Source organism: Arvicola amphibius, chromosome 5 (genome assembly GCF_903992535.2).
Source record: "Arvicola amphibius chromosome 5, mArvAmp1.2, whole genome shotgun sequence".
NCBI classification, from domain to species: domain Eukaryota; kingdom Metazoa; phylum Chordata; class Mammalia; order Rodentia; family Cricetidae; genus Arvicola; species Arvicola amphibius.
Window position 1 is genome coordinate 39,165,574 of NC_052051.1, and position 22,598 is coordinate 39,188,171.

Below are 22,598 nucleotides of genomic sequence, written 5' to 3' on the forward strand. Positions count from 1 at the left end.
AATAGGAGGAAAAACCTAGGCTGCAGAGAAGAGAAAAGAGTGAGAAAGGGAGGAGAGGAGGACACCAGGGGCCAGCCATGGAGTAAGAAAAAAGATATATAAAATTGTTGTAGGATAATCTTTCTGTATGCTGTGAATATGTATTGCTCTCACTGGTTAATAATAAAGCTGATTTGGCCTATAGCAGGCAGAATAAGATTAGGCAGGAAAGCCAAACTGAAAATACAGAGAGGAAAAGGGGTGGAGTCAAGAAAGAGATGAGCCAAGAGAAGCAAGATGCTAGAGTACAGGTAAAGCCACAAGCCCTGTGACAAAATGTAGATTATTAAGTTATAAGAGCTAGTTAGCAATAAGCCTGAGCTATAGGCCAAGCATTCTGTAATCAATATAAGCTTTTGTGTATTTATTTGTGACCGACCAGATAGTTGGGACAAAACAAAAGTTCTACCTTCATTTACATAGAATAAAAAAGGTAAAAAGCCCAGAGGCAAAACATAGGTAATGACCAGATAGTTGGGACAAAACAAAAGCTCTACCTTCATTTACATAGAATAAAAAAGGTAAAAAGCCCAGAGGCAAAACATAGGTAATGACAGAAGGGATAATTTAAGTTGTAAAAATTGTCCTGGCTGGGGAGATACCATGATCACCAAGGTGGTTTTCCCAGGACGAGGCTTATTCATTGTACTCCAGATGTGCTGAAAGCTACGATTTCCCTAAATGCAGGAAATTCGACTGCATAATTTGTGGTAGTGGGGAATTGTGGAGAGAGAGAGAGAGAGAGAGAGAGAGAGAGAGAGAGAGAGAGAGAGAGAGAGAGAGAGAGAGAGAGAGAGAGAGAGAGAGAGAGAGCGCGCCTTTAATCCCAGCACTAGGGAGGTAGAGGCAGACAGATCCCTGTGAGTTCCAGGCCAGCCTGGTCTACACAGCGAGTTCCAAGCCAGCCAAGCTTAGGGCAGTGAAAGACAGAAAGCTAGTGAAGATGTACTTGGAGGTGTACACAAGAGGACTGTAGGCTGAGGTCATCCGTGGCTATCTAGCAAGTCTGAGGACAGCCTGGACTAGAGACCTTGTCCAGGACATTAATAAATATTACCCAACATAAAGTATTTTGTGATAGCAGCCCACACATACTAACACATGTCAATGCCAAGAGCTCTGGACCCCAAAAAGAGTATTATCCTGACGGTGCCCCACAATCACCGCCTCTTAAGAGAACTACTTGGTATCTCTTTCTCAATTCTCAGTATTTAGATAACTAACACCATCACAAGAGGGGTGTGACTGGAAAGCCAGTACTCAAAATGGTTAGGCTTTGCACAGCATCACAAGCCTCTGACTAGCACCCTTGCCCACCCTCCTTCCCAGAACCAACCTCCTTGACATCTGCACTGACTTCACCCAAACAGCCCTTGGCAAACATCCTTGATTATGGATCTTCTACCTCCTCCCAGGCATACTGAACTGATGTTCTCTCGGTAGGTACCCTATCATCCAAAGTCCGACAGCGGGACCACAGGCTCCTTGCTTGGAGCCCGTCATGACAGTTTAGACTGAAGTGTTCCTCTCTCAGCCAGTTACACTTCTACCTCATACTCAGCTCACTAGACTCCACGCCACCCTGGTCCTCAAAGCATCTCCTCTGCCTAACCAGAAGTTCCCAGGGACAAAAGTCTTTTCAGGTCCTTCTTAATAGCTGAGCTGTCACAAAGATATACAACAGAGCTTGTTTAATCAATGCTACTGTCCTATAACAGTTAATTGTTATAGGCTATTAGTATATTTTATATTTACACCCATTTATCCAATGAAACTTTATTGTCTCCAATCCCAAATTCTCCATTAAATCTTTTGCATGGAAGGCAAAGTACTCTGAACAGATGTTTAGAAACAAGCAGTTTAATAAATATTGAATTAAATACTTAATGTATCTGACTAAGTTGAGAGAGCTGTGATTAATATATAGATCTTAATGTTTTATGCTGGGAATAATGTACAATGAGGCTGGGAGTGTAGCTCAAGGTTTGCCTTACATGTTCAAGCCTTTGAATTCAATCCTTAGTTATAAAACATTGAACCACCTCAAGTAAGTAAATAAGTAAATCTAAATTTAAAAATGAAATGGACAACAGATCTGACATGTGGTTGAAATTTAGTCCACTTCAGTGTAGCCTTTTGTTGTTAAAAATACTGATTTCTAACATTCATTTGAATAGAAAAGATATCAGCCTTGGAATTAATTTTAAATTTTCAAACAACTTTTCTGCAAGAGCAGAAAGCTTGGTGCTTAGGGTTTCAAGCACTAACGTAAAAAAAAAAAAAAAAAAACCTTGCTACAGAGCTATCTATTAAAGTCTAAAGTCGTTGGCATTTTTATTTTGGTGACTAGTGTTATGAAATCCAGGAAAATCTCAAAAAGATGTATTTTCCAAGTACATGGAAACCATACACTTTGCATCAGCCTGTAGGGAAGCAACAGCACAACATAAATCTTACAAATACGACCGTCTGTCCTCTCTTCTGCATTCCTGGGCCCACTGTCTCTAAACTGGACACAAGCATTCCTTCACAAAATGGATACTTGGATAACGTGTGACCCTACCAAAACTCATGCACTTGCATGTGCGGCTGACACGAAGGCAGCCAGCCTGTGATGTTTAGGGAAATTAATTTGGGGAAGGCATAGAAGCAGATTAGACAATATCACATGATTTTCCTGTCATTTAAATACAGAGCAGAGATAAACTCAAAGAAAGAAAGTCAGTGACCTTCTAGATTATTCTGTGGGAAAATCTAGGGCAACGTGAAATCCCCATTTGTCTTTCTTTCAGGATTTCTGGCCTGTGTGACAAGCTTTTGAAAGCAGCTGCCTCAATTTAAAAGGGCAAATATTAACTCTAGCCTTCTAACCTCTCCACCTCAATCTTTACTGAAGAAATTACTATGCTTCTATCATCTTCCTAAAAAGCTTTCTAGCTATAAAAGGAGAACCGAAAACACTAAGGGCCCTAGGATTTCTGCCACTACAACTGTAATTAAAACATGAGAAATCATCACTGTTGCCCACCAACACACTACTGTTGTTATTAAACCGATACCTAGGAACAAACTGTAGTAAAAGGTCAAAAAGTGACAGACGAGCAAAAGTCCTACTAGTGACAACTTAGATAAACGTTAAAAGGAAACCTCAGCACAAAAAAGAATTAGTGTTCCTATGACTTAGGGTGGGGTGCCGCAACCTTGAATGCCTAGTTTGCTCATAAAAACAAATCAAAACAAGCATCAACAATGGAAAAAGAGCCATTCAAACAAAAAAAATTGGACTATTTTTCTTTCCTTTATGAAATGTAGACCAGATGTTGAAACACTGTAACAAGATCAATTCTAATTACTGATTCTACTTTTCTGTAACTCTGCTGTCACGCCAATCATATGACACAAGACTTATATCTCCACTTCCTGCTGAGTCTTCAGGCCAGCCAACCCTGCATGGGATGCTTTGCTGACAGTCAGCATCTATTTATCATCTGATTCCTTATCAGAAGCACACATAGACATCCTCATGCAATCTAGTAATGACTTGAGACTCTCACTTCTGCCTTTTCGTATGGCCTGAGACCATTCAACTCCTCTGTGTCTCTGGATCTCTTCATGAAACAGGACAGTCATTGGGCACTGAGGAGTGGTATGTCATCACTTGGCTCTGTGCCTGAATCTCAGTGAATTGATTAGTCTTAAATACACCCAAGAATGTACAAGTGGACATATGCAATTTACTTTAGAACCTAAAACCCATTCTGATAGTTGCTATTTCCCAATCGCCTTTATTGAAAAACAATCAAACAAAAGAAAAGGCATTCTGATTATCATCAATACTCTTCTTAAAATCTCATCTTTTTGGTGCACAGATTGTATCACTGGAGACTATATCATTGCTATATAACTGGCTGCTAAGGGCTGAAGGACAGATGGACACAAGGGATAGCTGGAGAACTGGGTGGGAGCGCGTGGGTAGAGGTAGAGGCGGATGATAGGCCTGATCCGCATCCCGATTTCAGTGGGGGTTACATAACAACACAGGAATTAAAACTCAAGATACTAAACCAAGAAAGATTTTCTTTTTATGCCTGACTATTTAAAATGTTTTTAATTACAAAACATCAATCTTTTCTAGAGAACAAATCAAAACAGTGACATGAATTAACTTTTCTATCCAAGATATTTTAACAGCTGTGCTTTGTAGTACCCCCATAGTAACATAAATCAAATTCAATTTTAAGCCAGCTTTGACTTATTCTAACATAATGTGTCAGTACTACTAAAAGCAACTGATGGACCATTTTTCCCTAAGAAAAACACTAAACCTTAATACGTAAGTGGCATTCTCCATCTCCTGACAAATGGGAGCTCTGGGATGTCTCTGGCTTAGCTTTACAAATCTCTACTTTGTAGAATCTCATGGCTCTCAGATGTAGATGGACTATTGTCCAAAATCCCTAAAGTAATATATTCATACTAACCTTTAAAGATTTAAGGTAGATTAAATGATCAGACATATACAGATCAAGAGACAACAATCCTGAGGCTGGAGAGATGGCTCAGCAGTAAGAGTTCTTGTAGCTCTTGCATTGGACATAAGTCAGTACACAACCATCTGTAACACAGGCTCTAGGAGACCCAACCCCCTCTCCTGAGCTCTACAGCTACCTGTGCTAACATTCACATACCCATACAGAGACACGTATGTTTACACACTATTTAAAAATTATTAAAAATAAATAATTCAGGTGGACAAAGCCTGTGCTCCTAGCTACTCCAGAGACTGACAGAGAGGAACTGTAAGTTCACAGTCAGCCTGGGCAATTCAGCAAGACTCCGTTTCAAAACTAAAGTACAGGAGGGGAGTAGCTAGAATAACAGCTCAGTGGTTGAGCATTTGCCTGGTAAGTGAAACGTTCAGTCCTGAAAGCTGATTTAAAACACACACACACACACACACACACACACACACACACACACACACAGGTTCATGTTAGACCCAGGACCAGATGCATGATAGGTAAGAACTCTACCACTGGGCTATACTTCCAGCACCGTATTTTGCATTTTAAAAATGTCGTATTTCGAAGCTGGAGAGATGGCTCAGTGGTTAAGAGCACTGACAGTTCTTTCAGAGGACCTGGGTTCAATTCCCCACACCCACATGGCAGTTCACAACTGCCTGTAACTCTACCTCCAGGGGATCTGACAGCCTCACAAAATACCAATGCACATAAATAAAAATAAATAAAGCATTTAAAAATGTCGTATTTCATTCATAAGAAGTTAAGGCATAAATTATACAAAAGACAAGTAAAATAACAACACAAAATGTTTTGCCACTGTCCTCTTCTGGTTTCATTGTATATAGAAAGCATTAAAAACTAGGGTTTTTTTTTTCTAATTTAAATATGCTGGAAAACAAAGCTACATGAAATTGAGCACAATGAAAACAAAAATCCTAATGGTTATCCACTAGTGAATGATACAGATGATTATGTAGCCACACTTGATAAGTCGGCAATTCAAACAAGCTGAAGAGTCTGTGGGTTTAGTTCTGTGATAAAGCACTTGTCTAAAAAGCACAAAGTCCTAAATTCAATCTCCAGCACAAAAGAAAAAAAATGAAAGAAAAAAAAGAAATGAGCTATTAACATATATAACAGAATAAATATATTGCTATATATAACAAAGATAATATTCAAGATAGCTATACACACCCCTAAATAAAATCATCTGGTACATGGCTTCTTTGAGATAAGACTCTAGAAAATCTTTATTTATTTATATTGGTAAGTCAGCAGTTGCTTAGAAAAGAGCAGCTCGAGGAATTACCAAGAAACCAGATTGAGGGTGATGGTTATGTTCATTATCTGAGTGTGATACACCAGGATATATATGTAGAACATACCACGTTGTATACTTTGAATAGATGTTGCTATTTGCACCACAATTTTATCTCAATAAGGCTATATTTACGGAAAGGTCTTTTGATTTAAAAAGTTATTTGAAAATCATCTTCCTGGCCTGGGATAATGGATTTAGACCACCCTCTTTTTCAAATGGATGGACGCAGTGGGAAGCCAAAGAATTTCAGTCATTGGACTGTGTAAACAAAATCTTAATAATCCAAAGATTATATTATAATAAAATAAAAACAGCTACAGCTAACATCCTCTACAGATACTTCTTCTAAAAATATGTATTAATTTTAATTATGGATATAGAAGTATGCCTGTGTGTGGGTATGTTCGTGGGAGGGTAGACACCCATAGAGGTCAAACAGCATAGATCCCCTAAGAAGTTGGAGTTACAGGCAATTGTGAACTGCCTGGCATAGATGCTGGGAACGACACTCAAGTTCTTTAGAACAGCACACAGCTCCTAACTGCTGAGCCATCCTTCCGTCCGTGCCTGGTACTTCTAAAAGGCATGTTTCGGGTATTAACTTAGCTAACTCTCACACGGTCCTACCTTACAAAACTGAAGCAGAAGGGTAGACGATGTCTGTCAGACTCCAGAGCGTGGAGCTGGAGAGCGGAGAAGGCAGGACGTGAGGCCAGGACACACAGTTTCACATCTGACTTTCTTAACCACCCCCATTATCACCACCCCTCAATATCCCGTGCAGTGTTTAAACTGCAGACAGCCAATACTGCAGTGTAATAAAGTTCATCTTCACAGTGATAAAACACACATCTCCACGATGGAAACATCCATGTGAGACTCATGAGAACAAGAGACTTCCATTCTTCTTTCCCACTTTAATACACTGAGTAAAAAAGTCACACAATAATCAATGACTGTGACGCTGACTGGCAATATAGTGTAAGGTAACCAATCACTGGGAAGTTGACTGGCAAGGTAACTAGTGTAAGGTAACCAATCACTGGAAAGTTAATTGGCAAGGTAACTAGTGTAAGGTAACCAATCATTGGGTAGTTGACTGGCAAGGTAACTAGTCACTGGGAAGTTGGTTCACCACACTCCCAATCTAATATTCTTCTTCAAAATCCTAAGTATTTTAAGGAAAGTCCTGGGGTTGGGGGGAGACACCACACTCTTAACTATAACAGCATGAAAAACATAAACATCACTTTCAGTGCCATCAAATACCTTAGTAACACTTCGATTTCTCCCAGAGTCTGGACTTTTGTCTGTAACCAGCCTCAAGTCAGGTTTAGAAGCCTCCCAGGTAACTGCCATGGGCAGCCAAGTTAGAGAATTCCTGATTTTGATTTCTCAGTAAAGAAAGACACAGAAGAAAGCCCGGGGCTACAGAAAGTCACTGTAAGCCACAGCCCAAATTTCCAAGTCAACATCATACTGTGCCAACACGCAACTTCTAATCATTCAAAGTCCCAGATGGTGCTGACCTGACTGGTAGATGACCAGACCGAACAAGGCCATAGTAAGTCGACTAGTTTACAATTATGGCTACGTACAACACCCAAGAAATAGGAGAAGCAAGAACCTATTAAGTTGCTTGTCCAGTAGGGCTAAGAACTATGGAACAGTCCTTGCCAGCTTGGTAGTTGGCAAAGAAATTGAATGAAAGCCCCAAGAAAGGGTTGAGTGGTTGTTGTTTTGTTTTTGTTTTTGTTTTTAACTGTTCTTTGTTTTCTTTTTTTTTTCAGGCGTAGAACTAGACATTTATTACTTAGAGGAGAGAGAAAGAGGGGGGGCACGCGCGCCAAGAGAGGACAGGAAGAGAGATTCTGTTCTTTGTTTTCTATAGCACAAAGTTAGTTAAGTATTGAACAAAGGCACTGAGTGAATGAATGAATAAATGAATGAATGAATGAATGAACAAACGAACGAACAGAATCCCTAAATCACATCTTAACATTTTCTGAGAATGCGGGCAGTGGTGGTGCTCGCCTGTAATTCCAGGACTTGGGAAGCAGAGGCAGGCAGATCTCTTTGAGTTAGAGGTCAGCCTGGTCTACAAGGCAAGTTCCAGGATAGTCAGAGTTGTTACACAGAGAAACCTTGTCTCGAGGGGGAAAAAAAAATCTCTGAAGGCTCTATTTTACATCTATGTCTATTATGTCTATGGATGTAAATACAAATTGCTGTCCCATCTGTTTGGCTCTTTTATTCGGGAGAAATTCCCTCAACATTATTTTCATTTTAAGTATCAGTCTTCTTGCACCCTGATGTTTAACAATTTTTCAGCACTCGGAGTGTTTTCAAAAAGTAACGGAGAGAAAAGGCCTAAGAGAAAGATTGTGCAAAGTATCGAAATCAAAACAAAAACACACAATGGTACAGAAAATAAGCTAACAGTTCAGTACAGCTGAGGGAACTGCTAGATGCCAGAGTATTATGCTCTTACCTATGCTGGTGGCGGGAGGTGGGTTCGGGCTTTTTATGTTTTGTTACTGTCCAGGGTCACTGGTGGACTAGTACCTGGATGTGGAAACTGACACCAAAAAGGCGGCAGGCAAAGCCGCAGAGGCTTTGGCTCACTTCCCTTTCCCGGTGTCGCCTCGCGCGTTTGAGAATGCAGCCACTGCCCAAAAACAAGATGGCGAAACCGGCTTCACGGGCGCTGGAAGCCAGTACCAGGACCCAAGATGGCGGAAAAACGCTAGGTAAAGTAGCGGGATAATCGAAAGAATCTGCCCAAACGAAAAATGGCTCTCGTTACTTGACCTCAAGGCTTTTTAAAGAGACCAAAATAAAAATGGCGGCAGAAGCAGACTGTTTAGAGGCTGGGCGTGCCATGAATACGATTGGCAGATAACGAACTACCGTAATCCAATGATACGTAGGGATAGACAGAGGAAAAATAAAACGTAGTGTTTCTATGGTATCGCAAAACTACATGGTGAGGTGTGAAAAATATTTTGATGAGGAAGGGTAAACGATAGGTTGAGAAGCAAAGGTGGCTTTCACAATGCCAGAGAAAAGCTAATTGAAAGTATGCTTCAACATAACGTCATAATAGTTCGGGTGGCCCGAGAGAGCAAAAGACTTATCCCCAACGTAGAAAAAAATAACGGCAAGAGCACGGAATTTAACCAGTCAGTGCCGGCACTGAGCTGGAGACTCTCGACTTCTGCCTAAATGGGCACCAAGACTGGGCGGAAGCTTCCTCCCCGGCGTCCTGCACTGACTGCGCATGTCCGCTCTCCGACGTCCCTCAGGGACCGTAGGGCGGAGCCACGTTCTGCCCCCTGAGAGAGGTGGGAATTGAGGCGGAGTGACAAAAGAAGGCGCTTTGTGATTGGTCAGAGGCCGAAAAGTAGCCAAGAGGGTAACTTCTTCATTCATTCCAGAAATACCTGGCAAGAAGCAGAAGGTCTCAAAGTCTGTCGCCGCCTTAATGCTGCGATGTGGTTTTAAACGTTTTCACTTTCGGTAGTTTGCAAAGACAGAAGACACCTTGGTGACGGCCGCAGTTTGCATTAGCCGGAGCGTCCAGCAAATACCGGAAGAGAGGGCGGGACGCGCGGAGCTGCGCATGCGCCTTCCTGCCTCTCTGGGCCAAGGGAGCGGGAGTCCGTAGCGTGTGTGCTTCCCTAGCCCGGGTCTGCGCTCCGGTGGCGGCGGCGACGGCGGCTTGGCTGCGAGGTACAGCTGCTGGTGGGCAGGTGAGAGCGCCCGAGCCGCCAGTGGATAAGCTACCGTGTGCTCCCGCTGCGAGTCCCCACACACGCGAAGGTCGCGGGTGGCCTCGGCCAAGGGTATTTGGGGGCGGGGATACCCCGGTGCAGCTGGCCACGGAGAGGCTCCAAGGCCGGCTTTAAAAGTTGTTTCAGGACGTAATTATTCTATGATTGTGCGAGTGTGGGTAGCCAGGAGTGTCCAGTACCAGGTAGAGTTGGAATAAAGCTACCTAAAGCCACCTGTGCGGTGAACTGGACGGAGAAGCTTCCCTGGGAAATAGTCGGGGTCACCTGCGCTGTCGCTTTCCACCTGCAGCCCGAAACTGGAATAACTCCTTCACGGGGAGGGTGCCTGTACACCCGGGGCTGTCGGGACGTGGGGGCGTCCCCGAAACGCCACACTGGAGCATAGAGCTGGTAGCATGGTCATGTCAACTTTGAGAAAGCAGAAACAGCACTCGGACTTGTGACTATATACTGGAGATCCAAGCACATCTGACATGAGCAGAGGTCATGTTCATCCTCCTGGATCTTTTTTGATGTTCGAGGGCAAATGTTTTTCTACTAATATCTGCTTTTGCGTTTTGTGTGTGTGTGTGTGTGTGTGTGTGTGTGAGAGAGAGAGAGAGAGAGAGAGAGACTGATTCTTTGATTTATATGGCGACTTTAATTCTTAGTACAGAGAGAGAAAGAGAGAGAGAGAGACTATTGCATACATCAGTGATCTAGACTGGCAGGGTTCTTCTCACCATTCTAGGAATAACATAGATTAGTGCTAAGTCCTAGAGAGTAATGAAGAGGGGGAGGAAAGCCAAGTTTTAGATTAAGTGCTCAGAGCAAGGCTCTCTGGAGAAGTGACACCCGAAAGAAGAGTTGAAGCTCAAGAATTGTGAAAGAAATGCCAGGCCCATAATACTACAAGAACCAGAAATTGAATCTTTTTCCCCTCTCTCTTTTGGTTTTTCGAGAGTGGGTTTATCTGTGTAGCCCTGGCTGTTATGGAACTCTGAAGACCAGGCTGGCCTCAAACTCAGAGAGCTCCTCCTACCTCTACTTCTGGAATGCTGGTATTAAAGGTGTGCACCATCACCGCCCAGCTCAGATACTGAATCTTTAAGATAAACTTTACTTAGAGTTGCTGACAACTTGAGAAAGCAGAGCGTTGACACCCTGGGGAAATAAACGACCTAAACTACTTAAAACAAGCACAGAGGCTGTTGTCGGTATAGACCTCAGTCAGGTGGTTAGCCAGTTTCCAAGATTGTTGGCTCTCATAACCTCTTGGACTTTTCCTTATTGTCTGGACATCTAGACCCCAGGCACTGCATGGAACTGAGTCAGGTGGGTGTCTGTTGATACCAGTCCTCTTAGCCCAGTCATCACCTGACTTGAAGAGTTCACTCCAAATAAACAACCACTAACAGTTTGTATGTGAGGTGGTCTGAGGTTGTGGGTTACTGTTGCTTTCTGCTTTGTATGTAATAGGCTAGTAATAACATGTTGGAGATTATGTAGTATACACAAATGTCCTCTGCTATGAAATAGAAAGTTGCCCCAACTCCTTTCCTATCCTAATGAGCCACCCTGTGAGGACTAAGAAAGCGAGATTCCCTAGTAACTGTTCTACAGTGAGAATAAAGTTGAGGAACAAAACAAGTGGCTGTTAACTAATCGTATATATTGACTGGAAAGCCCTGGGATTAATTCAGAGGAAACAGAGAAGTGTGGTTTTGAAAAATCAGGAGATTTGTGTTGTAGACTATTAGTTTTAACTATGCAAGGATGTGTTACATTTGTTTATGCTGCAGAATATTTAACTAAGTAAAGTTGTGTTGCGTTTGTTTAACTAGGCAAAGAAGTGCTACATTTGTTTAGGCTATATTTGTTTAATTATGTAAAGATGTGTTACTCTTTTTACCTTGCCTGCCTAAGGCACCTGATTGGTCCAATTAAAAAAACTGAACGGCCAGTATTTAGGTAGTAGAGGGATAGGTGGAACTGGCAGGCAGAGAGAATAAGGAAGAAAAGAGAACAAGGGAGAATGAAGAAACCTGGGGCCATCTAGGCAGCCACCAGCCAGACACGGAGAGTAAAACATACAGAACGAAAGGTAAATAAGTCACAAAGCAAAGCATAGGTGAAGAGAAACAGTTTAAGTTATAAGAGCTGGTGGAACAAGCATAAGCTAAAGCCGAGCATTCATACCTAATTATAAATTTCTGTGTCGTGATTTGGGAGCTGGTTGGTGGCCCAAAAGAAAGCCTGCTACAGACTTGAATTAGGTCTTTTGTTTTTGCTCCTGTAAGGTGTTCAATCATAGATTATTAATATCACCACCTTCTAAATTTGGTCTTGGCTTAGAGGACAAGCACCATTCCTTATTCACCGTGGTAGTTTCCCTAGTCTATTAGTATTGCCAGCATGTGTGGACAGTCAGGGGCATTTGAATAAAATAACTCCACGTGTACCTCAAGTGAAAATTGACGTGAACACTGGAGACATTTGGATCAATACAGTATTTTCCTAATTTTGTAAACTAAAAGCAAAAGATTAGATACATGATCACATTGCTCAAGCAGGCGTTTCTGGAGGGGCTACTTTCATGTATTAGAAGTCGTGCTGATGCACCAGTAACAGCTGCAATGTATTGAGCAGTTACCCATGCTCACACTATAGTGTTGTAAATATGTATGATAATTTTTATGATGCGACAGGCTATGAGATTGAGGCAGGAACCAATTTTTCCCAACATGTTAATTGGTTTGTGATGGAGGTTTAAGGATGTTTGCTCAAAGCCTTTGTTCTTGTCCAACATTCTGAAGTGCAGATCAGGTATCAGGACTGTCACCTCTAATCACCTGATAACTAACTTTATTAACTGTAACCAGAGAAGCATACGTGGAATCTACTCTGTGTTTGCTGCGTTTCTGTGCTTGACAAGTTCTCTTATTTCCTTCACAGCTTACCTGACTTACAAACTCCACTGTTAGCTATCCTATAACTTCTTACATTCTGACTTTAGACACATACACCCCACCCCACACCCAAACAAGAGCCCTCGAAACCACAAAACCTGTTCTTGAGAATCTGGATATTTGTATCTTTTGTCTGGCATCTATGAATTGGAGGCGAGCCTGGGTTATATATAACACTGTCTCAAAAAAAAGCGGGGGGACATCCTCCCTTTTCTGATGACCAAATAAGACTGCTAATAGTTACTTGTACAGAGTTCAGGCTGTTTCTAGTATGTTAATTTCAACACAGTTTTTTGATGTGGAAGTCACTGTTACTCTGTGGTAGGGACAAGAAGTGGCTCACTGAGGCAGTGCACTTACAAAGAGGGTCCAGGGAAGATTTGAACCCCAGGCAGTAGGAGTCCACAGCTCATTCCCTTAAGTCACTGCTTTATGATACATTCTTACTAACCTGATTTACTTGAAAAACCAGTCAGTAGAAGCTAAATCTCTATGGCCTTTGTGTGTTTTTATAAGATTAAACTTTGACCCTGTAATGAAAAATGTTACTGCAGTCTTGCAGGCAAACAGAAACATGGCTTCCCATTTCTCTTGTATGTTTAGGAGTACAGAGGCTTTTGGAGGTCACTCAGACAGTAGCTGTCCAACTTCAGCGTTAGGACTTCCTGGGAATTGTAAATGTTTCTGGACACTACCCGGAATTTCTACGCCAGTGGTCAGGGCAGCCTGAGAATTTACATTTCTTTCTTTCTTTCTTTCTTTTTTAATGGTTTTTCGAGACAGGGTTTCTCTGTAGCTTTGGAGCCTATTCTGGAACTAGCTTTGTAGACCAGGCTGGCCTCGAACTCAGAGATCCACCTGCCTCTGCCCCCCAAGTGTTGGGATTAAAGGCGTGCGCCGCCACCACTCGGCGCGAATTTCCATTTCTACTAAGTTTCCAAGTGATGACTAATGCTACTGATAATGGGACCACAAAAAAGAAAGTCATTTAGAGGTCATGAGGGTCTGGACTATGTTTTTTTTTTTTTTTTTTTTTTTTTTTTTGGAGGGGGGCATTGGGAGTCATGAAATAGCAAGACATGGTGACTGGCTTGAAAAGTGAGGGGAAGGGTAGAATACGTTATATCTAGATCTCAGATCTCAGAGTTTACTAGCTTAATATAAAATAATTTAACTTGATTTTGTTTTTAATTACGTTTATATATGTGTGTGCCCTTGTTGGGATATGTGCAGTGAGTGCGGGTGCCCTCAGAGGCCTGAAGGTGTTTGTTGTTCAGTCCACCAGAACTAGACTTACATACAGGTACTTGTGAGCCACTTGTGAGGATGCTGGAACTGGAATTCATTCCTCTTCAAGAGCAGTTAGCTACTGAGCTATCCTTCCCTGCATATTTTTCTTTCCCTGCTCACCCACCCCCAAACAAAATTCAGGCATACCAGCAGTCCAGAAAGGAAAAATAATTTTTTTTTTGCTGTTGTTGATTCATTGATTTGCCTTTTTTTGTTTTTATTAGTTTTGAGATAGAGTTTCATATAGCCCGGGCTATTTGCTATTTTGCTGAAGGATGAATGCCCTTGAACAATGCTATCTTCTCAATGATTCTCTTGTGATTCCTAGTCCAGAGATTATAGGCTTTGGTTCTTTACAGTGGAGAAAAATGGTCGCAAGCATGCAGAGGAAGACGACCCTTACAAGTGGTAGGTGAAGATGGAAGAGAGGGACCAATGGTGTTTGAGCTGACAGTGTGATGGCAAATGGGACTGGACCGTAGGTAACTGCTTCCTTATTTTAGACAGTTGGGAAGGTTAAGATGGGGTGAGGACATTTTTATAGAGTGGACAAGAAATTCGGGGTATTAATAGCCCATAACTATCATTCTCTAGCCAATAGGTTATTTACAGAAGCAAAAGTAGAATGAAATGAAATCTCAAAACTGATGAAGGGTAGAAATTGACCCTTTGAAGATTAGCAGATTAGGGACAGATACAAATCTCAGCTGCCACAAGCAGAGAGCCAAGCAACTGGACATTTAATCTAGAACAGTTTACATGATTTCTAACCCCTCTCCCCAACCAGTCCCAAAATCAGATGATAATCAGGATTATTATAACTCTGATATAATATCAGGTGATAATGAGGAAGAGCAGTGAAAGCACAGATGTGGGAGACCTCAGAGACTTCTAATCCACATATTCTTCCTGGCGAATCGCAGGCTGCCGGGAGCGTGGCACTTCGCAGCCGCTACTCAGTTGTATTTAACGCCATCTTGTAAGGGTTTCAGTATTGTCTGCTTTTCATTATAAATACACTGAATGGTGAAGATTAGAAAAGACTGTAAAATTCTCATGATGTATCAACTTTTAACATTTGCTGAAAAAAAATAAATTTCCTGACTTAGATGTTGAGTGAGCTGTCCTTGAACGATTGAGTAAAAGAGTAGCATTATATGGAGTGGAAACTGTGAACTCGGTTGTGAACCATTGGTTCATCAGGAGTTGAAGTTTGAGGAGTGTGTTTCACAAGACTAGAAAAGTCTAATAAAATTGGTGCCATTTTAGGAGATATGTCTAGAAAATGTGCAGAAAAGGTAAACCATTGTTCTCTTTACCATTCTGGGCAGGTTAGGCACGAGTACAGTATGCATTCATTTTCTTTAAACCTGTACATATGAGGCATCTCATGGTGTTTTGATAATGTTTGTGTTACACAATGAATTAGGCTGAACATAGCTCTCTTCAAAAGATCACTTTTTTATAATGGAAACTTTCAGAATCCTTTTTTCAATTGTGCCTGGTGCCTACACTGAGGACCAAGCTTGAACTGTTGTTTAAATTGAAAATAACAAAGACTATTTTTAAAAGAATTATTCAAGTCAGTAATTGGAATTCAGAAATAAGGAATTCAATATCCAACATCAACATTTTCATTAAAGACATGAAGTTGTATAACTATCAAACATCCTAAACACAAGATCTGGGTTAGTTAATTTTAGCATTCTAGCTAAAATTAAATTAATAAATAATAATTAATAAATAATTAGTAAAAATAAATAAATAATAAAATAAATTAAAATAGTCATCTCTCCATGAGTATGTTGCACTTTGTGCAAGTGTTGTTTTTTATGTATTTTAAGCAGAATGAACTCCTTACACTGTGCCTAAAACACCACCAGATGGCGCCCAGGAAGCCTCGAAGGCAAAATACAAATCTGTTAAAAAAAAAATAAAAATTTATATAAAAAAAGGTCTGTATTCAAATTGTTAATGAAAAATAACAACATAATTATTTTAATGGACACTGCTACAGAAATAGGATAATCTGATATAGCTTTCTAGAACCCAGGTGTTTGGGATATTTTTTCTCCCTCCATCTACTGTCAGTCTGCCACCAAGAAATCTTTTAGTTTGAGATGTGACGATTGCAGAAAACCTGAGGAAAGTCTTCCTGGGAAATTGAAGTGATAAAATCTTTTAATGCAGAAGAGAAGAATTGCCATCATTGATAGAAATAAAATAAATAAAAAAAAATGGGGTCTGTATTATCTCATTCCTTTCCTTTTGTGGCCCTTAGGTGTAGTTAGCCACATACTATAACAAAGTAGAGGTAAATCTGTTTGTTTAGCCCAGCTCTTCTGTAGTAAGAACAAGCTAAAGTTAACGTAGCTAATCTAAGCAGAGTAAATGATGCAGACACCTGTGCCCTGATTAGGGCAAGTAGCACGAGACCATTGTCAACCTCTGCTGACAGGCTCAGAACACTCTGAGGAGTTCACTTTATCACATTCTGGGAATTCTAGGCCAGTGCTCCCAAGCAAGAGTTCATTCTTAATTTTTGAACAATTGCTTCATAGTCAGTTTTTTCAGTGTGTGTCTTAGAGGTTGCCTTCAGCATGTGTGCTCAATGCCAGCAGAAACCTGGGTGTTGGAACTCCTCAAATTGGAGTTACAGGTGGTTGTGGGCTGCTTTGTAGGTGCTGGGAACTCTTAACTACTGAGTCATCTCTGTAGCCCGTAAGGAACTTTATTGAAGTGCGGTATACTGTTTGTGTTTGTAGGCATGATTTAAGAGAATTTATGTTTTGCATTTGGCTTAATTTTAATTTTTTTCCTTTAAATGTAATCTTTTCATAGGTGTGCTGATGTCAACAGACTATGAGCTTTCAGAACCTCTGGAGAGAATACAAAGTTCTGATTGTAATGGTACCTTTAATTGGATTCATACATTTGGGGTGGCACAAAATCAAAAGCAGCCCTGTCTTCCAAATTCCTAAGGACGATACCACTGAACCAGATAGTCTTGGACTTTCAAGTCAACCAAGGAGCCAAACGTAGCTGAAGTAGCAGCTTGCAGTTTTCAGGTAAGTTTCATTAAATCTGGTCAACACAATTTCCAGTACAGGGAACTTAATTTTAGAGCACTCTGACCAAAAAAAAAAAAAAAAAAAAAAAAAACTATATTGAAAAGTTATGTTTTTGTTAAGATATACTCAAATACTCAAAAAAATAGAAATAGTTTCAAAATAATTTTCTGTGTGTAGAAGTCACTGAATTCAAGAGGGTGTGATTTTATATATAGTTCAGGTCTATAATCTGCCATCCATAATTCCAAAATCTAAAATGTTTAAAAAGCAAAACATCTGTGAAACTCCTTTAACAGCAAAACTTGATTTTACCTGACATGAAGCAATCGGAAGTATTTCTTCCACTTAATCCATACCTGGAGGTTCTCTGCAGATGATGAGTACTGTGTTGATTGTGGTGCGCACTGACTTTTCCATTATGTATTACACAGTCCAAGAAATCACTGGCCCCAAGGGTCCAGGAAAAAATTACAACTCTGTAATTGTCTCACTCAAGTTCCAATCGGGCCTGAAACTTAGAGCAGTCCTCCTGTCTCAGCTTCCCAACTACAATTATAGGTGTGAGCTATCATGTCAACACAGGTTTTATCTAGTATGTCTTGAGTTAAGAAATATGCTGTAAATTCTGGCATAAGGCCATGTCTTTAGGAGAACCTCGGTGCGGTTTTACTCATTTAAAGAGGATTGCTATCCTAGCTTGCTATAAAACTGGTCATCGCACCAGGTGTGGTGGCGCACGCCTTTAATCCCAGCATTGGTGGTGAGGCACAGGCAGGCAGATCTCTGAGTTCAAGGCCTGCTGGTCTACAAACCAAGTTCAAGGACAGCCAGGACTGTTACACAGAGAAACCCTGGCTCAAAAAAAAAAAAAATGATTATTGGTGCCAGTGCCTATAATCTCAGCACTCTGGATTCTGAGGCAAAGAGATTAGGAGTTGAGAGCAGCCTAGCTGTATAGTGAGACCCTATCTCAAAAATAGGAACAAAAATTTATTTTATATCAAGATTTTAATTTTAAATGTTCATAAGGAGAAAAATAAAGAGCATGATTTAAAATACTAGATAATTTTTTTTGTATGGAAAGTTGAGTAGCAAAACCAATAGTAGAAACTTGACAATTTAAAATATAGCCTTAGGGATAATCTTTTTATTATAAAATTTATATGTATTTAAAAGGATTTGTTGGGGAGGGGTGCTGTGTGTACTCACACCACTTGTATGTGAGTGCCTGCAAAAGCCAGAAGATGACAGAATCCCCAGAGCTGGAGTTACAGGCAACTTTGAGTCACTAGCATGGGTCCTCTGAAAAGAGTAACAAGTACCCTTGCTGTGGCATAATGCTCTTGTACACTGTAAAGATTTCTCACTCACATTGGTTTAAAAAAATGCTAATTGGCCAGTAGCCAGGTAGGAAGTATAGGCGGGGGAATCAGACTAAGAATTATGGGAAGAGGAAAGGCAGAGGCACAATCACCAGCCAAAAGCAGAGGAAGCAAGATGAAAATGAATCACTAAAAAAAGGTACCAAGCCACATAGCTAAAAATAGACAAGAATTATGGTTTAATTTAAATTGTAAGAGCTAGTTAATAATTAGTCTGAGCTAATAGGCCAAACAGTTTATAATGTAAGCCTCTATGTGTTTCTTTGAGACTAAACAGCTAAGGGACCAGACAGGACAGAAACTTCTGTCTACATACCCAGCTCCTATGCAGAAAGACTTTTCATGGGTAGGAAAAGGGAGTTAGATTTATTAGATGCTTGATATTTATAGATAAGTTCTTTCAGATTGCTGTAAGACCATTTAGGGTGTATGTGTAGAACTTTAGAGTTTATAGAGACGATCTATAGTCAGACTTTAAAAGAAAAAAGTTTTCCTTGCTCAAAAATAAAGTACTAAAGCCGAGAAAAGAAAGTATTTCCTAAAATGTTAGGTGAACATAGTAAGATCTTAGATACCAATGAGCAGTAGGTGATTTGAGAGGGCAGGGTGCGATGGCCCAAACCTGTAATCCCAGGATTTAGGAGACTAAAGCAGAAGAATTGCAAGTTCAAAAGCACCTTGCACTACATAGTAATAAAACCTTGTCTCCAAAGAAATACAAGAAACCCAACAAAATTGAAGCCAACATTGCTAGATAGGCAAAGAGAATTAAGTATTTAAATTGGTTTTGGATAGGTGGAAGTTAAAGCCGAGTTCACAAGTACGTTAAACATTAATTCTAAATAAGCAAAGCTCATAAAAACAAGTGCTATGTCTGTCCATTGATAGTTTTTATTTTGTAGAAAGTTTCAAACATGAGAAAAGAAAGGGTAGAAATTAGACCCACCAAGTACACATTAACACTTAGCAGTATTGTGATTCTGTCTTGGTTTGAGTGCAGTGCTAAGGGTTGAAACCAGAGCCTTACACGTGTTAGAAGTGATTTACCAGTGAGCAGCTAGGCACCTTTTTCCTCATCCTTTTCTTTTAACTGATAGAAGAATTTAAAGTAAACCCTTTATGCAGCCTTTCTGTATTTTTAATGGTAATAGTAAACATCCATACTACTACAATGGAACCAACATTTATGCTGACCACACTGAGAAAACTAACAGGAACTCTTTACTATGACTTCATAACCAGTTCCTGATCATATTTCTGAATTTGTCTTTAAAATCAACAACAGAATAACAAACTGAGTTTTTTAGCATCTAGATCCAGACAAGCACACATTTGGTGAATGATTATCTGTTTCTGCGGGAGTACATCCCCCCCCCCCCCCCGGTCTACTTTGTTAGAAATCTCCCACATTGTGAATTTAGTGGATTGCATCTGTTTCTGTAAACTAGGAATTAGTTTCAGCTTGTGTTGTTGCTTTGTTTTGAACAGTACTTGTAGATAGGCCTTGGTGCATGTCTTCAGACAGTTTCATTGCTTAGATCAGTTTGGATTGGTGAGAGGTGCTTTATCCATTTATCCAAACTAATCTTGCTGACCCAAGATTAGTGTACTAATGCAAAATTCAGTTCAAGTGGCAAACGTGATTAGTACATTCCTGAAAATCATTATTTAATAATTAGGTAAACCTTTGTTTTTATGACACTAGGCCTCAACAAATAAAATCTATAAACTGAATTTCTTACACATCATTCTTAAGACATCAGGATGTCATGCCTCAAGGCATGCACTTTAATGCCTTACATAGACTACTAATGCACTTCTGCTTCTCCATTTGTATGTGGTGACATTGTGTGGTGCTTAGAATTTGAAATTGAATTGCAAAGCATGAGCTCCTTTTCTCTTTGTCATTGAGCACATTCTTAGATTTTTTTTTTTTAATTGGTATTGACCAACAGTTTAGAGAGCATTAGTTGACTAGGGATTTGAAAAAGATTGACTAGTAGATGAAACTATAAAATTAACTCTGACTTTAACCAAGTCTTTAAGGCATAGTTTGTATGCTAATATAGTTGTTTCACTGTGATTCAACTAAATCTAGACTGTACTGAGTTTCTACAGTAGGAATGCTCACAACTGCTGACTTCTTTTCTTTTCCTGTTGCTTTAACACATATCCTGACACACTTAAGAAGGGAACTTTTTTGGGTTTTGTTCTGTTTTGCTTTTGACTCACAATTCCAAGTTGTGGAATTCTGGGGGAAGTCAAGGTGGCAGGACCTCGAAGTGGCTGGGCTCATCTTTACTGGAATCGGTGCCAGTTCTCAGCTTACTCTCTATACATCGTCTAGAATTCTCTCTGTAGGGAGTCATGCACCCACAGTGTGCAAGTCTTCTACTAATTGAGTAATTGCCCTCACTCAGTTTCTATCACAGTGATTCTAGAATGTGTCAGGTTAGCAGTTAAACTAACCATCACAGCTATCCTGTTGTCATGTGTTTACAAACAGGATTTGATTTAAATGAAGCCCTGTCTAAGCATAGTTTCAAAGCAGAATAAAACAATTAAAAAATAAAAATTACACCAAATAAAGAAATAAAAACTTGTTTTTAAGATCCCAAGAGAACAAAGCCTTTTTTTGTTTTTCCTAATGGAAAATAATTTTTTTCATATATTATGATCACAGTTTCCCCTTCTTCATCTCCTTCCAGATCCTCCTTACTTACCCACCTTTCCAAATCAAGGCTTTCTCTCTGAAAACAAACAAGGAAAAAAAGAAGGAAAAGAAAGAAAAAGAAGAAAACAAGCAAGCAATGTACAAGAAACACATGCAGAGACATAACAAGCAAAAACCATAAAAACACAAAATCGAAAACCATAGTATGCAAACAAAAGACCAATAAGGTTAAGAAATGCAATATGAGACAAAAAAAAAAAAACCCGCCAATAACACCTATGAATCTTTTCTGTTGTCCATCTGCTGACCATGGAGCCAACCTTTATGTGTTTTTTGTATACTCAATGAAACAAGGAGAAACTAATTTTTCCTTTGAAAGAAGTTGTCAAGTGGAAATAACTTCTAGGTTAGGAATGGAGGCTTATGTCTACTTCCCCATCTTAGCACTGGGACTCCATTTGTTCTGTACATGGTGCCACAGTTGATGTGAGTTTGTGTGTTCCAGACCTGCTGTGTAAGACACTGCTTCCTTGGAATCATCCATCACCCCGGCTCTTAGAGTCTTTCCACCTCCTCTTCCTCAGTGCTGAGGTGGGAGGGTTTGATGATTTCCCATTTAGGACCAAGTTTTCTGAGGTCTCTCATTCTCTGGTTTCTACTAGTTCTCATCTCCTGGAGGAGGAAGCTTCTCTGATGGTGGCTGAGCAGTGCACTAATACAAGTATAGCAGAATGTCATTAGGAGTTATTTTATTGCCATGATCTTTTAGCAGAATAATTAGGTTTTCCTCTAGGTCCAGTATCTATCTGGTCTCAGATTATTGGCCACTTTGTCAATGTCAGATATAAGTTCTATCTCATGAAATGGGCCTCAAATCCAATTTTATAGTGGTTGGTTACTCCAGCGTTTGTGCCACTGTTGCACCAGCGTATCCTGCAGGAAGGTCACTATTGTAGGTAGCTGGGATGGTGTTTACTTTCTCTTCTGGAGTTACAGAGTACCTAGTACCATGACTATTAGTAAGGGTGAAAAATAAACTTAGATTTATAATGTGCCGTTTATTTTCTAGAAGCAAGAGTATGACGTCCATTGGTTTCCCTTTCTCACTTCCAGTATGCTTGTGATAGTTAAAGTCCTTTTCTAAAAATGGAGCAGAGTATTAAAATGATTAAATTTAAATTAAAATACTTTGGAATTATTCTTCTAAATTTTTTTAATTTTTTATAGAAAGAAGCAACTTTGAATCTGAACTTGCTAATAAAAGAAGAAATGAGAAACCCCAGTTGGATTAGAAAGAACTGGCTTCTTGTGGCCGGGGTGACTTTTGTAGGTGTCCATCTTGGAACATACTTTATGCAGAGAGCTGCAAAAGAGTCTGTGAGGTCTCAGTCCAGAGACAAACAAAAGAATATTGAAGAATGAAGCAAAATAAATACTTGGAATTATTCATGTCATTAAATTAATGTCTACTGGTTATTGTCTGTAAACCACTTGAATTTTGTAGCTGGCAATGCTGAATGCAGACTCTCATTCGTGAAAAAATTGTTTTTAAT

At 40.0% G+C, this 22,598-nt stretch overlaps 2 protein-coding genes and 1 pseudogene across 4 annotated transcripts in view; 2 read left to right on the top strand and 1 right to left on the bottom strand.

Moving 5' to 3' along the window:
• Positions 1 to 9,462, bottom strand: part of LOC119814031 (SLX4 interacting protein) — a 163,610-nt gene extending 154,148 nt beyond the window's left edge. Inside the window, exons 1-2 of one of the 3 annotated variants that reach the window (XM_038329281.2) lie at positions 8,378 to 8,516; positions 6,514 to 6,569 (exon numbers count right to left, since the gene is read on the bottom strand). The gene's annotated coding sequence lies outside the window, so the exon portion shown is untranslated. Of the gene's footprint in view, positions 1 to 6,513; positions 6,570 to 8,377; positions 8,517 to 9,329 lie in introns of those variants that run through there. The other 2 variants (XM_038329282.2, XM_038329280.2) reach the window with 2 other exon arrangements.
• Positions 618 to 763, top strand: LOC119815970 (annotated as a pseudogene).
• A 12,852-nt stretch (positions 9,463 to 22,314) lies between the features above and the next one.
• Mkks (MKKS centrosomal shuttling protein) lies at positions 22,315 to 22,504 on the top strand. Its single transcript, XM_042055051.1, has one exon. It carries the CDS (start codon positions 22,315 to 22,317, stop codon positions 22,465 to 22,467), a length of 153 nt encoding a protein of 50 aa, XP_041910985.1. The 3' UTR covers positions 22,468 to 22,504.
• Positions 22,505 to 22,598: the final 94 nt, after the last annotated feature.